Source organism: Cyclopterus lumpus, chromosome 22 (assembly GCF_009769545.1).
Source record: "Cyclopterus lumpus isolate fCycLum1 chromosome 22, fCycLum1.pri, whole genome shotgun sequence".
Taxonomy (NCBI): domain Eukaryota; kingdom Metazoa; phylum Chordata; class Actinopteri; order Perciformes; family Cyclopteridae; genus Cyclopterus; species Cyclopterus lumpus.
Window position 1 is genome coordinate 23,312,106 of NC_046987.1, and position 13,116 is coordinate 23,325,221.

General features: G+C 47.4%; 1 protein-coding gene across 1 annotated transcript in view; it reads right to left on the bottom strand.

Moving 5' to 3' along the window:
* The window catches only part of arid4a (AT rich interactive domain 4A (RBP1-like)), a 33,233-nt gene that overhangs the window by 8,718 nt on the left and 11,399 nt on the right, over positions 1-13,116 (bottom strand). The window contains exons 6-16 of the mRNA XM_034563598.1: positions 8,037-8,116; positions 7,793-7,890; positions 7,564-7,696; positions 7,401-7,480; positions 6,860-6,936; positions 6,522-6,703; positions 6,067-6,142; positions 4,521-4,615; positions 1,797-1,894; positions 674-923; positions 571-591 (exon numbers count right to left, since the gene is read on the bottom strand). Coding sequence (XP_034419489.1) covers positions 571-591; positions 674-923; positions 1,797-1,894; positions 4,521-4,615; positions 6,067-6,142; positions 6,522-6,703; positions 6,860-6,936; positions 7,401-7,480; positions 7,564-7,696; positions 7,793-7,890; positions 8,037-8,116 — 1,190 coding nt within the window. The remainder of the gene's footprint in view (positions 1-570; positions 592-673; positions 924-1,796; positions 1,895-4,520; positions 4,616-6,066; positions 6,143-6,521; positions 6,704-6,859; positions 6,937-7,400; positions 7,481-7,563; positions 7,697-7,792; positions 7,891-8,036; positions 8,117-13,116) is intronic.

A 13,116-nucleotide genomic window follows, 5' to 3' on the forward strand; every position in this document is an offset into this window, starting at 1 on the left:
CCAGGACTGGAGTCATGTGAAGGTCTGTTAGAGGCCAGGACTGGAGTCATGTGAAGCCGTCTGTTAGAGGCCAGGACTGGAGTGATTTTTGAGATTATTCTTCATTGAAAGAAGCAGGACTGGAAAATGTTTTTGATCTGTGATTCAAAATGTAATTGAGTCAAACATTACACCCAAATTTCTGGCAACAGGTTTTAAATAAGCAGCCAGGGGACCAAGTTGACTCTTGATGCTATTGTGCTATTGTTTGGGGAACTGAATAATATGACTTCTGATTTGGAGTTATTGAGCTGAAGGAAATGTTGAGCCATCCAGAAGTTAACGTCAGAGAGACAATCTAAGACAGCAGCCAGGCTCTCTGGGTCACCGGGTCTCAGCGGAAGGTATATCTGTGTGTCGTCTGCATAGCAATGAAAAGATACGTTGTGTCGCGTTGTTGCGTTGTGTTAGTGGTCAGTATTAATAATCAGTACAGATGAGTCATTTATTTCATGTTTGAACCAGATTGATTTCATTCTACTTTCTGAATTATTCCAGACTGACAGTAAGCATGTAGTCATAACTATACACCTGTGTGAAGCTGAAGATCACCTGTTGGAAGGTGGAACACGTCAGCGTTGGTTTAGATATGAAACAACTCCCTAATATCCTAAATTAAAAGGTTCCGTCTCACCCTTAGGGACGATTGTCTCTCCTTCACCAACTCCTCCTCCTCCTCCTCCTCCTCACTCTCTGACTCCGCCTCATCCACCTTCTCTTCGACAGGCTCCACCTCCTCCTCCGCTGGCGTGGAGGGCTTGTTAAACTCCGCCCCTGCCTGCTTCTGATTAGTCGGTGTGGTGGGAGGACGGGGGTTGTTGTGATGGATGGTCCTGAAGGTGATGGAGGCGGAGCGGCAGTACTCCTCAAAACCATACAGGTACCTGATGACACAAACCACATCGTCAACACCACCAGGAGAAACAGCTGAAGCAGGAGAAGCGGGTAAATGGATCTGTGCTCTTCTAGTCTTCCAACCAATCAAAGCTCTTTAACACTACATGACATCATTCACCCATTCATACCCTGATGGGAGGTGCCACCTGCCCATCAAGACTAACATTCACGCCTCCTGCCTCATGGCCGGCATGAACAACGGGAGAAACGAGTGAAGCGACTGAAGCGGGAGAAACGGGTGAAGCAGGTTGAAGCAGGTGAAGCAGGTGAAGCAGGTGAAGCAGGTTAAAGCAGGTGAAGCAGGGTGAAGCAGGTTAAAGCAGGTGAAGCAGGGTGAAGCAGGTTAAAGCAGGTTAAAGCAGGTGAAGCAGGGTGAAGCAGGTTAAAGCAGGTTAAAGCAGGTGAAGCAGGTTAAAGCAGGTGAAGCAGGTTAAAGCAGGTGAAGCAGGTTAAAGCAGGTGAAGCAGGGTGAAGCAGGTGAAGCAGGTTAAAGCAGGTGAAGCAGGTTGAAGCAGGTGAAGCAGGTTGAAGCAGGTTGAAGCAGGTGAAGCAGGTTAAAGCAGGTGAAGCAGGTTAAAGCAGGTTATAGCAGATGAAGCAGGTTAAAGCAGGTGAAGCAGGTTAAAGCAGGTTATAGCAGATGAAGCAGGTTAAAGCAGGTGAAGCAGGTTAAAGCAGGTGAAGCAGGTTAAAGCAGATGAAGCAGGTTAAAGCAGGTGAAGCAGGTTAAAGCAGGTGAAGCAGGTTAAAGCAGGTTATAGCAGATGAAGCAGGTTAAAGCAGGTGAAGCAGGTTAAAGCAGGTGAAGCAGGTGAAAGTGTGCTCGGATGTGCCTAGTCTGGGGTCAGGGTTACACCTACTTCTTGTAGGCCGTCTTGACGTTGTAGGACGCAGCAGAGTTCAGGACCGGGATCCCCAGATCCACGTAGACCTGCTTCCATACGGTCCCAGACTCAATCTGCAACACACAACACTGTCACAGCCAGCTGAACAGGAAGTGACATCACAGGACTTCAGCAGGTCACATGATCACAGAGAGAGAGAGAGAGAGAGAGAGAGAGAGAGAGAGAGAGGCCGTTTCTCAATATGCGTTCTTGTCCGTACTTGTGTTCTCGTGGACTTGTGTTCTTCTCGTATACTTGTGGACTCATGGACTTGTGTTCTCGTGGACTTGTGTTCTTCTCGTATACTTGTGGACTCGTGGACTTGTGTTCTCGTGGACTTGTGTTCTTCTCGTATACTTGTGGACTCGTGGACTTGTGTTCTTGTGGACTTGTGTTCGCGGTGTGTTCTCGTGTACTCCTGGACTCGTGTTCTTCTGGACTGATGTTCTCCTGGACTCGTCTACTTTTGTTCTCGTGTACTTTTGTTCTCGTGGACTCGTGGACTTTTGTTCTTGTGTACTTTTGTTCTCGTGGACTTTTGTTCTCGTGTACTTTTGTTCTTGTGGACTCGTGTACTTTTGTTTTCGTGGACTTTTGTTCTCGTGTACTTTTGTTCTTGTGGACTCGTGTACTTTTGTTTTCGTGGACTCGTGGACTTTTGTTCCGTGTACTTTTGTTCCGTGTACTTTTGTTCCGTGTACTTTTGTTCTTGTGGACTTTTGTTCTTGTGGACTTTTGTTCTTGTGGACTTTTGTTCTCGTGTACTTTTGTTCCGTGTACCTTTGTTCCGTGTACTTTTGTTCTCGTGTACTTTTGTTCTCGTGGACTTGTGTACTTTTGTTCTCGTGTACTTTTGTTCCGTGTACTTTTGTTCTCGTGGACTTTTGTTCTCGTGTACTCGTGTACTTTTGTTCTCGTGGACTTTTGTTCTCGTGGACTTTTGTTCTCGTGGACTCGTGTACTTTTGTTCTCGTGTACTTTTGTTCCGTGTACTTTTGTTCTTGTGTACTTTTGTTCTCGTGGACTTTTGTTCTCGTGTACTTTTGTTCCGTGTACTTTTGTTCCGTGTACTTTTGTTCTCGTGGACTTTTGTTCTTGTGGACTCGTGTACTTTTGTTCTTGTGGACTTGTGTACTTTTGTTCTCGTGTACTTTTGTTCTCGTGTACTTTTGTTCCGTGTACTTTTGTTCCGTGTACTTTTGTTCTCGTGTACTTTTGTTCCGTGTACTTTTGTTCTCGTGTACTTTTGTTCTCGTGGACTTTTGTTCCGTGTACTTTTGTTCTCGTGTACTTTTGTTCCGTGTACTTTTGTTCTCGTGTACTTTTGTTCTCGTGGACTTTTGTTCTCGTGGACTTTTGTTCTTGTGTACTCGTGTACTTTTGTTCCGTGTACTTTTGTTCTCGTGTACTTTTGTTCTCGTGGACTTTTGTTCTTGTGTACTCGTGTACTTTTGTTCCGTGTACTTTTGTTCTCGTGGACTTTTGTTCTCGTGGACTCGTGTACTTTTGTTCCGTGTACTTTTGTTCCGTGTACTTTTGTTCTCGTGTACTTTTGTTCTCGTGGACTTTTGTTCTCGTGGACTTTTGTCCTTGTGGACTTGTGTACTTTTGTTCTTGTGTACTTTTGTTCCGTGTACTTTTGTTCTCGTGGACTCGTGTACTTTTGTTCTCGTGGACATTTGTTCTTGTGTACTTTTGTTCTCGTGGACTTGTGTACTTTTGTTCTCGTGGACTTTTGTTCTGTGTACTTTTGTTCTCGTGGACTTTTGTTCTCGTGGACTTTTGTTCTCGTGGACTTTTGTCCTCGTGGACTTGTGTACTTTTGTTCTTGTGTACTTTTGTTCCGTGTACTTTTGTTCTCGTGGACTCGTGTACTTTTGTTCTCGTGGACATTTGTTCTTGTGTACTTTTGTTCTCGTGGACATTTGTTCTTGTGTACTTTTGTTCTCGTGGACTTGTGTACTTTTGTTCTCGTGGACTTTTGTTCCGTGTACTTTTGTTCTCGTGGACTTTTGTTCTCGTGGACTTTTGTTCTCGTGGACTTTTGTTCTCGTGGACTCGTGTACTTTTGTTCTCGTGTACTTTTGTTCTTGTGTACTTTTGTTCTCGTGGACTTTTGTTCTCGTGGACTTTTGTTCTCGTGGACTCGTGTACTTTTGTTCTCGTGTACTTTTGTTCTCGTGTACTTTTGTTCTCGTGGACTTTTGTTCTCGTGGACTTTTGTTCTCGTGGACTTTTGTCCTCGTGGACTTGTGTACTTTTGTTCTTGTGTACTTTTGTTCCGTGTACTTTTGTTCTCGTGGACTCGTGTACTTTTGTTCTCGTGGACATTTGTTCTTGTGTACTTTTGTTCTCGTGGACTTGTGTACTTTTGTTCTCGTGGACTTTTGTTCCGTGTACTTTTGTTCTCGTGGACTTTTGTTCTCGTGGACTTTTGTTCTCGTGGACTTTTGTTCTCGTGGACTTTTGTTCTCGTGGACTCGTGTACTTTTGTTCTCGTGTACTTTTGTTCCGTGGACTTTTGTTCTCGTGGACTTTTGTTCTCGTGGACTTTTGTTCTCGTGGACTCGTGTACTTTTGTTCTCGTGTACTTTTGTTCTCGTGTACTTTTGTTCTCGTGGACTTTTGTTCTTGTGGACTCATTGTGTTCTCTTGGACTCAGGAGTGAGAGTGAGAGAGTGAGAGAGAGAGAGACCTCACCTTGTGGCAGCCTCCCAGGTGATAGACAAGTCTGAAGAGCTTGAAGAGGTTCAGGTCTTTGTAACCCAGCACTGGAGGCTTGTTGATGGGGGTCCCTGAAGGACCGACAGACAGACAGCTGGTTAGTGGAGACTACTATACTCTCTGTACTAGAATGTGACCCAGGTCTCTGTACTGGTATGTGACCCAGGTCTCTGTACTAGAATGTGACCCAGGTCTCTGTACTGGTATGTGACCCAGGTCTCTGTACTGGTATGTGACCCAGGTCTCTGTACTAGAATGTGACCCAGGTCTCTGTACTGGTATGTGACCCAGGTCTCTGTACTAGAATGTGACCCAGGTCTCTGTACTAGAATGTGACCCAGGTCTCTGTACTGGTATGTGACCCAGGTCTCTGTACTAGAATGTGACCCAGGTCTCTGTACTAAAATGTGACCCAGGTCTCTGTACTGGAATGTGACCCAGGTCTCTGTACTGGTATGTGACCCAGGTCTCTGTACTAAAATGTGACCCAGGTCTCTGTACTGGAATGTGACCCAGGTCTCTGTACTGGAATGTGACCCAGGTCTCTGTACTGGAATGTGACCCAGGTCTCTGTACTGGAATGTGACCCAGGTCTCTGTACTAGAATGTGACCCAGGTCTCTGTACTAGAATGTGACCCAGGTCTCTGTACTGGTATGTGACCCAGGTCTCTGTACTAGAATGTGACCCAGGTCTCTGTACTGGTATGTGACCCAGGTCTCTGTACTAAAATGTGACCCAGGTCTCTGTACTGGAATGTGACCCAGGTCTCTGTACTGGAATGTGACCCAGGTCTCTGTACTGGAATGTGACCCAGGTCTCTGTACTGGAATGTGACCCCAGGTCTCTGTACTGGTATGTGACCCAGGTCTCTGTACTGGTATGTGACCCAGGTCTCTGTACTGGAATGTGACCCAGGTCTCTGTACTGGAATGTGACCCAGGTCTCTGTACTGGAATGTGACCCAGGTCTCTGTACTGGTATGTGACCCAGGTCTCTGTACTAGAATGTGACCCAGGTCTCTGTACTGGTATGTGACCCAGGTCTCTGTACTGGAATGTGACCCAGGTCTCTGTACTGGTATGTGACCCAGGTCTCTGTACTGGTATGTGACCCAGGTCTCTGTACTAGAATGTGACCCAGGTCTCTGTACTGGTATGTGACCCAGGTCTCTGTACTAGAATGTGACCCAGGTCTCTGTACTAGAATGTGACCCAGGTCTCTGTACTGGAATGTGACCCAGGTCTCTGTACTGGTATGTGACCCAGGTCTCTGTACTAGAATGTGACCCAGGTCTCTGTACTGGTATGTGACCCAGGTCTCTGTACTAGAATGTGACCCAGGTCTCTGTACTGGAATGTGACCCAGGTCTCTGTACTGGAATGTGACCCAGGTCTCTGTACTGGTATGTGACCCAGGTCTCTGTACTGGAATGTGACCCAGGTCTCTGTACTGGAATGTGACCCAGGTCTCTGTACTGGAATGTGACCCAGGTCTCTGTACTGGCCTTCTGGAGGTCTCACCTCGGTCCTCCATGAACTTATAGAGCTGCTGCAGGAAGCGGTCTCTCTCCTCTGGATCAGGCTCCTCCTCCTCTGGCTGGACAGAGACACAGACAGGTCAACATCTGACACTGGTCTACATCTGACCATGGTCTACATACAGGTCTACATCTGACCATGGTCTACATACAGGTCTACAGACAGACGTACAGGTCTACATCTGACCCTGGTCTACATCTGACCATGGTCTACATACAGGTCTACAGACAGACGTACAGGTCTACATCTGACCCTGGTCTACAGACATACAGGTCTACAGACATACAGGTCTACATCTGACCCTGGTCTACAGACATACAGGTCTACATCTGACCCTGGTCTACAGACATACCTACAGACCTACATCTGACCCTGGTCTAGAGGTCTCCATCTGACACTGGTCTACAGACATACAGTTCTACATCTGATCCTCTGACCTCCTCCTTTATGTGTTTCTTCTTCTTCTTCTTCTCATCTTCGTCCTTCTCGTCCTCATCACTCTCCTTCTCTTCATCATCCTCATCATCGCTGGAGGACGAGTCCAGGATCTGACTCATGTCCATCTTCCACATATCCGGGACCTCCCGAGTCCTCAGGAACACCTGGGCTGCTTCAAAACCTGGATTAGAAGGGGAGACAAGGAGCAGCAGGGGGAGAAGAGAGGAAGAAGAAGTGGAGAAAGGAGGAGAGATGAAGAGAAGCAGCAATAAAGGCAACTAGAAAATGTCTGAGAAAAGGTGTGACAGGAGTGCATTGTGGGAGGTGTAGTCCTCACCTCTCCTGCCGGAGAACTCCGACCTGGTGGCGCTGATGGAGCTGAAGGTGTGGATGTGTCTCCTCGCCACCGTGTAGCTGTAGGAGGACAGGAAGGAGGTGAGACAGGAGTAAGGAAGGAGGTTAGACAGGAAGGAGGTGAGACAGGAGACAGAGGAGGTGAGACAGAAAGGAGGGGAGACAGGAAGGAGGTGAGATAGGAAGGAGGGGAGACAGGAGACAGAGGAGGTGAGACAGAAAGGAGGTGAGAAAGGAAGGAGGTGAGACAGGAAGGAGGTGAGACAGGAAGGAGGGGAGACAGGAAGGAGGTGAGATAGGAAGGAGGGGAGACAGGAGACAGAGGAGGTGAGACAGAAAGGAGGTGAGAAAGGAAGGAGGTGAGACAGGAAGGAGGGGAGACAGGAAGGAGGTGAGATAGGAAGGAGGTGAGATAGGAAGGAGGGGAGACAGGAAGGAGGGGAGACAGGAAGGAGGTGAGATAGGAAGGAGGTGAGACAGCTGATGGGTTTGTGATCACAGATCAATCAGAAGAAGAAACTCACAACTTGGCGTCGCTCAAGGATCTGACCAGACACTGGTCCTTCTTCACCACCAGCTCATCGTTACAGCTGGGAGACACCACCTGAGGACACAGCTGAGGTCACCACCTGTGTGTGTGTGTGTGTGTGTGTGTGTGTGTGTGTGTGTGTGTGTGTGTGTGTTTACCAGAGCCAGGTACCACTTGCTGGTCTCCTCTTCACTCTCAACGCTGCAGACTTTCCCCAGCAGCTCATCGTTCAGTCTCCTCCGGTCATCGTACTCGTCCTCACTGGACGAAGACTCGTTCTCCTCATCAGCCCTGAGACAGACGGTAAATACAGATGTGACCGACTGATCATGTGACTGACCACGTGACGATAACATGACTGATCATGTGACTGATCACATGACTCACACAGCCTGAGACGAACGCCTTCCTCCGCGGTTCGATTTCTTGCTGATGACCGGCGTGCCGAAATGTTCGGGATTGGTGAGCGGCAGCTGGTCCAAGGTCTGAGGAGACAAGCAAGAGGACTTCAGAGGGAGGGAGGGAGGGAGGGAAGGAGGGAAGGAAGGAAGGAAGGAAGGAAGGAAGGAAGGAAGGAGGGAGGGAGGGAGGGAGGGAGGGAAGGAAGGAGGGAAGGAAGGAGGTCTCTTACCTCACTCTCTGCAAAATGTCTCTCTCCCTTCAGACAAAGAGACGTCCGACGAAGAGTTTTCTCATCTCCATCATCAAACACTGAAACACACACACACACTTCATTGAGACATGTAGAGATACAGACATGTAGAGATACAGACATGTAGAGATACAGACATGTAGAGATACAGACATGAAGAGATACATTTAGAGATAGACATGAAGAGATAGACATGTAGAGATACAGACATGTAGAGATACAGACATGTAGAGATACAGACATGTAGAGATACAGACATGTAGAGATACAGACATGAAGAGATACATTTAGAGATAGACATGAAGAGATAGACATGTAGAGATACAGACATGTAGAGATACAGACATGTAGAGATACAGACATGTAGAGATACAGACATGTAGAGATACAGACATGTAGAGATACAGACATGAAGAGATACAGACATGTAGAGATACAGACATGTAGAGATACAGACATGTAGAGATACAGACATGTAGAGATACAGACATGAAGAGATACAGACATGTAGAGATACAGACATGAAGAGATACAGACATGTAGAGATACAGACATGAAGAGATACAGACATGTAGAGATAGACATGTAGAGATACAGACATGAAGAGATACATGTAGAGATACAGACATGAAGAGATACAGACATGTAGAGATACAGACATGTAGAGATACAGACATGTAGAGATACAGACATGTAGAGATACAGACATGTAGAGATACAGACATGTAGAGATACAGACATGAAGAGATACATGTAGAGATACAGACATGAAGAGATACATGTAGAGATACAGACATGAAGAGATACAGACATGTAGAGATACAGACATGTAGAGATACAGACATGTAGAGATACAGACATGTAGAGATACAGACATGTAGAGATACAGACATGAAGAGATACATTTAGAGATAGACATGAAGAGATAGACATGTAGAGATACAGACATGTAGAGATACAGACATGTAGAGATACAGACATGAAGAGATACATGTAGAGATACAGACATGAAGAGATAGACATGTAGAGATACAGACATGTAGAGATACAGACATGTAGAGATACAGACATGAAGAGATACATGTAGAGATACAGACATGAAGAGATACAGACATGTAGAGATACAGACATGTAGAGATACAGACATGTAGAGATACATGTAGAGATACAGACATGAAGAGATACAGACATGTAGAGATACATGAAGAGATACAGACATGTAGAGATACATGTAGAGATACAGACATGTAGAGATACATGTAGAGATACAGACATGAAGAGATACAGACATGTAGAGATACAGACATGTAGAGATACATGAAGAGATACAGACATGAAGAGATACAGACATGTAGAGATACATGAAGAGATACAGACATGTAGAGATACATGAAGAGACACAGACATGTAGAGATACAGACATGTAGAGATACATGTAGAGATACAGACATGAAGAGATACAGACATGTAGAGATACAGACATGTAGAGATACAGACATGTAGAGATACAGACATGTAGAGATACAGACATGAAGAGATACATTTAGAGATAGACATGAAGAGATAGACATGTAGAGATACAGACATGTAGAGATACAGACATGTAGAGATACAGACATTAAGAGATACATGTAGAGATACAGACATGAAGAGATACAGACATGTAGAGATACAGACATGTAGAGATACAGACATGTAGAGATACATGTAGAGATACAGACATGAAGAGATACAGACATGTAGAGATACATGAAGAGATACAGACATGAAGAGATACAGACATGTAGAGATATAGACATGTAGAGATACAGACATGTAGAGATACAGACATGTAGAGATACAGACATGTAGAGATACAGACATGTAGAGATACATGTAGAGATACAGACATGAAGAGATACAGACATGTAGAGATACAGACATGTAGAGATACATGAAGAGATACAGACATGAAGAGATACAGACATGTAGAGATACAGACATGTAGAGATACATGTAGAGATACAGACATGAAGAGATACAGACATGTAGAGATACATGAAGAGATACAGACATGAAGAGATACAGACATGTAGAGATACAGACATGTAGAGATACAGACATGTAGAGATACAGACATGTAGAGATACATGTAGAGATACAGACATGAAGAGATACAGACATGTAGAGATACAGACATGTAGAGATACATGAAGAGATACAGACATGAAGAGATACAGACATGTAGAGATACATGGAGATACAGACATGAAGAGATACAGACATGTAGAGATACATGAAGAGACACAGACATGTAGAGATACAGACATGTAGAGATACATGTAGAGATACAGACATGAAGAGATACAGACATGTAGAGATACAGACATGTAGAGATACATGAAGAGATACAGACATGAAGAGATACAGACATGTAGAGATACATGTAGAGATACAGACATGTAGAGATACAGACATGTAGAGATACATGTAGAGATACAGACATGTAGAGATACATGAAGAGACACAGACATGAAGAGATACAGACATGTAGAGATACATGTAGAGACACAGACATGAAGAGATACAGACATGTAGAGATACAGACATGTAGAGATACATGAAGAGATACAGACATGAAGAGATACAGACATGTAGAGATACATGAAGAGATACAGACATGAAGAGATACAGACATGTAGAGATACATGAAGAGATACAGACATGAAGAGATACATGAAGAGATACAGACATGTAGAGATACATGAAGAGATACAGACATGAAGAGATACAGACATGAAGAGATACAGACATGAAGAGATACAGACATGTAGAGATACCACTGTCCATGTCCCCTCTCCTGTCCTCTCTCCTCCATCATGTCCTCTTTCCTCTCATGTCCTCCCTCATGTCCTCTCTCCTCCCTCATGTCCTCCCTCATTTTCCCTCTCCTCCCTCATGTCCTCCCTCATGTCCCCTCTCCTCCCTCATGTCCTCCCTCATGTCCCCTCTCCTCCCTCATGTCCTCCCTCATGTCCCCTCTCCTCCCTCATGTCCTCCCTCATTTCCCCTCTCCTCCCTCATGTCCTCCCTCATGTCCTCTCTCCTCCCTCATGTCCTCTCCTCCCTCATGTCCTCCCTCATGTCCTCTCTCCTCCCTCATGTCCTCTCCTCCCTCATGTCCTCTCTCATGTCCTCCCTCATGTCCTCTCTCCTCCCTCATTTCCCCTCTCCTCCCTCATGTCCTCTCCTCCATCATGTCCTCTCTCATGTCCTCCCTCATGTCCTCTCTCCTCCCTCATTTCCCCTCTCCTCCCTCATGTCCTCTCCTCCATCATGTCCTCTCTCATGTCCTCCCTCATGTCCTCTCTCCTCCCTCATGTCCCCTCTCCTCCCTCATGTCCCCTCTCCTCCCTCATGTCCTCTCTCATGTCCCCTCTCCTCCCTCATGTCCTCTCTCATGTCCCCTCTCCTCCCTCATGTCCCCTCTCCTCCCTCATGTCCTCCCTCATGTCCCCTCTCCTCCCTCATGTCCTCTCTCATGTCCCCACTCCTCCCTCATGTCCTCCCTCATGTCCCCTCTCCTCCCTCATGTCCTCTCTCATGTCCCCTCTCCTCCCTCATGTCCCCTCTCCTCCCTCATGTCCTCTCTCATGTCCCCTCTCCTCCCTCATGTCCCCTCTCCTCCCTCATGTCCTCTCTCATGTCCCCTCTCCTCCCTCATGTCCCCTCTCCTCCCTCATGTCCTCTCTCATGTCCCCTCTCCTCTCTCATGTCCCCTCTCCTCCCTCATGTCCTCTCTCATGTCCCCTCTCCTCCCTCATGTCCCCTCTCCTCCCTCATGTCCTCTCTCATGTCCCCTCTCCTCCCTCATGTCCTCCCTCATGTCCCCTCTCCTCCCTCATGTCCTCCCTCATGTCCCCTCTCCTCTCTCATATCCCCTCTCCTCCCTCATGTCCTCTCTCATGTCCCCTCTCCTCTCTTTTATATCCCCTCTCCTCCCTCATGTCCTCCCTCATGTCCCCTCTCCTCCCTCATGTCCTCCCTCATGTCCCCTCTCCTCCCTCATGTCCTCCCTCATGTCCCCTCTCCTCCCTCATGTCCTCTCTCATGTCCCCTCTCCTCCCTCATGTCCTCCCTCATGTCCCCTCTCCTCCCTCATGTCCTCCCTCATGTCCCCTCTCCTCCCTCATGTCCTCTCTCATGTCCCCTCTCCTCCCTCATGTCCTCCCTCATGTCCCCTCTCCTCCCTCATGTCCTCCCTCATGTCCCCTCTCCTCCCTCATGTCCTCTCTCATGTCCCCTCTCCTCCCTCATGTCCCTCCCTCATGTCCCCTCTCCTCCCTCATGTCCTCCCTCATGTCCCCTCTCCTCCCTCATGTCCTCTCTCATGTCCCCTCTCCTCCCTCATGTCCTCTCTCATGTCCCCTCTCCTCCCTCATGTCCTCCCTCATGTCCCCTCTCCTCCCTCATGTCCCCTCTCCTCCCTCATGTCCTCCCTCATGTCCCCTCTCCTCCCTCATGTCCTCTCTCATGTCCCCACTCCTCCCTCATGTCCTCCCTCATGTCCCCTCTCCTCCCTCATGTCCTCTCTCATGTCCCCTCTCCTCCCTCATGTCCCCTCTCCTCCCTCATGTCCCCTCTCCTCCCTCATGTCCCCTCTCCTCCCTCATGTCCTCTCTCATGTCCCCTCTCCTCCCTCATGTCCCCTCTCCTCCCTCATGTCCTCTCTCATGTCCCCTCTCCTCTCTCATGTCCCCTCTCCTCCCTCATGTCCTCTCTCATGTCCCCTCTCCTCCCTCATGTCCCCTCTCCTCCCTCATGTCCTCTCTCATGTCCCCTCTCCTCCCTCATGTCCTCCCTCATGTCCCCTCTCCTCCCTCATGTCCTCCCTCATGTCCCCTCTCCTCTCTCATATCCCCTCTCCTCCCTCATGTCCTCCCTCATGTCCCCTCTCCTCCCTCATGTCCTCCCTCATGTCCCCTCTCCTCCCTCATGTCCTCCCTCATGTCCCCTCTCCTCCCTCATGTCCTCCCTCATGTCCCCTCTCCTCCCTCATGTCCTCTCTCATGTCCCCTCT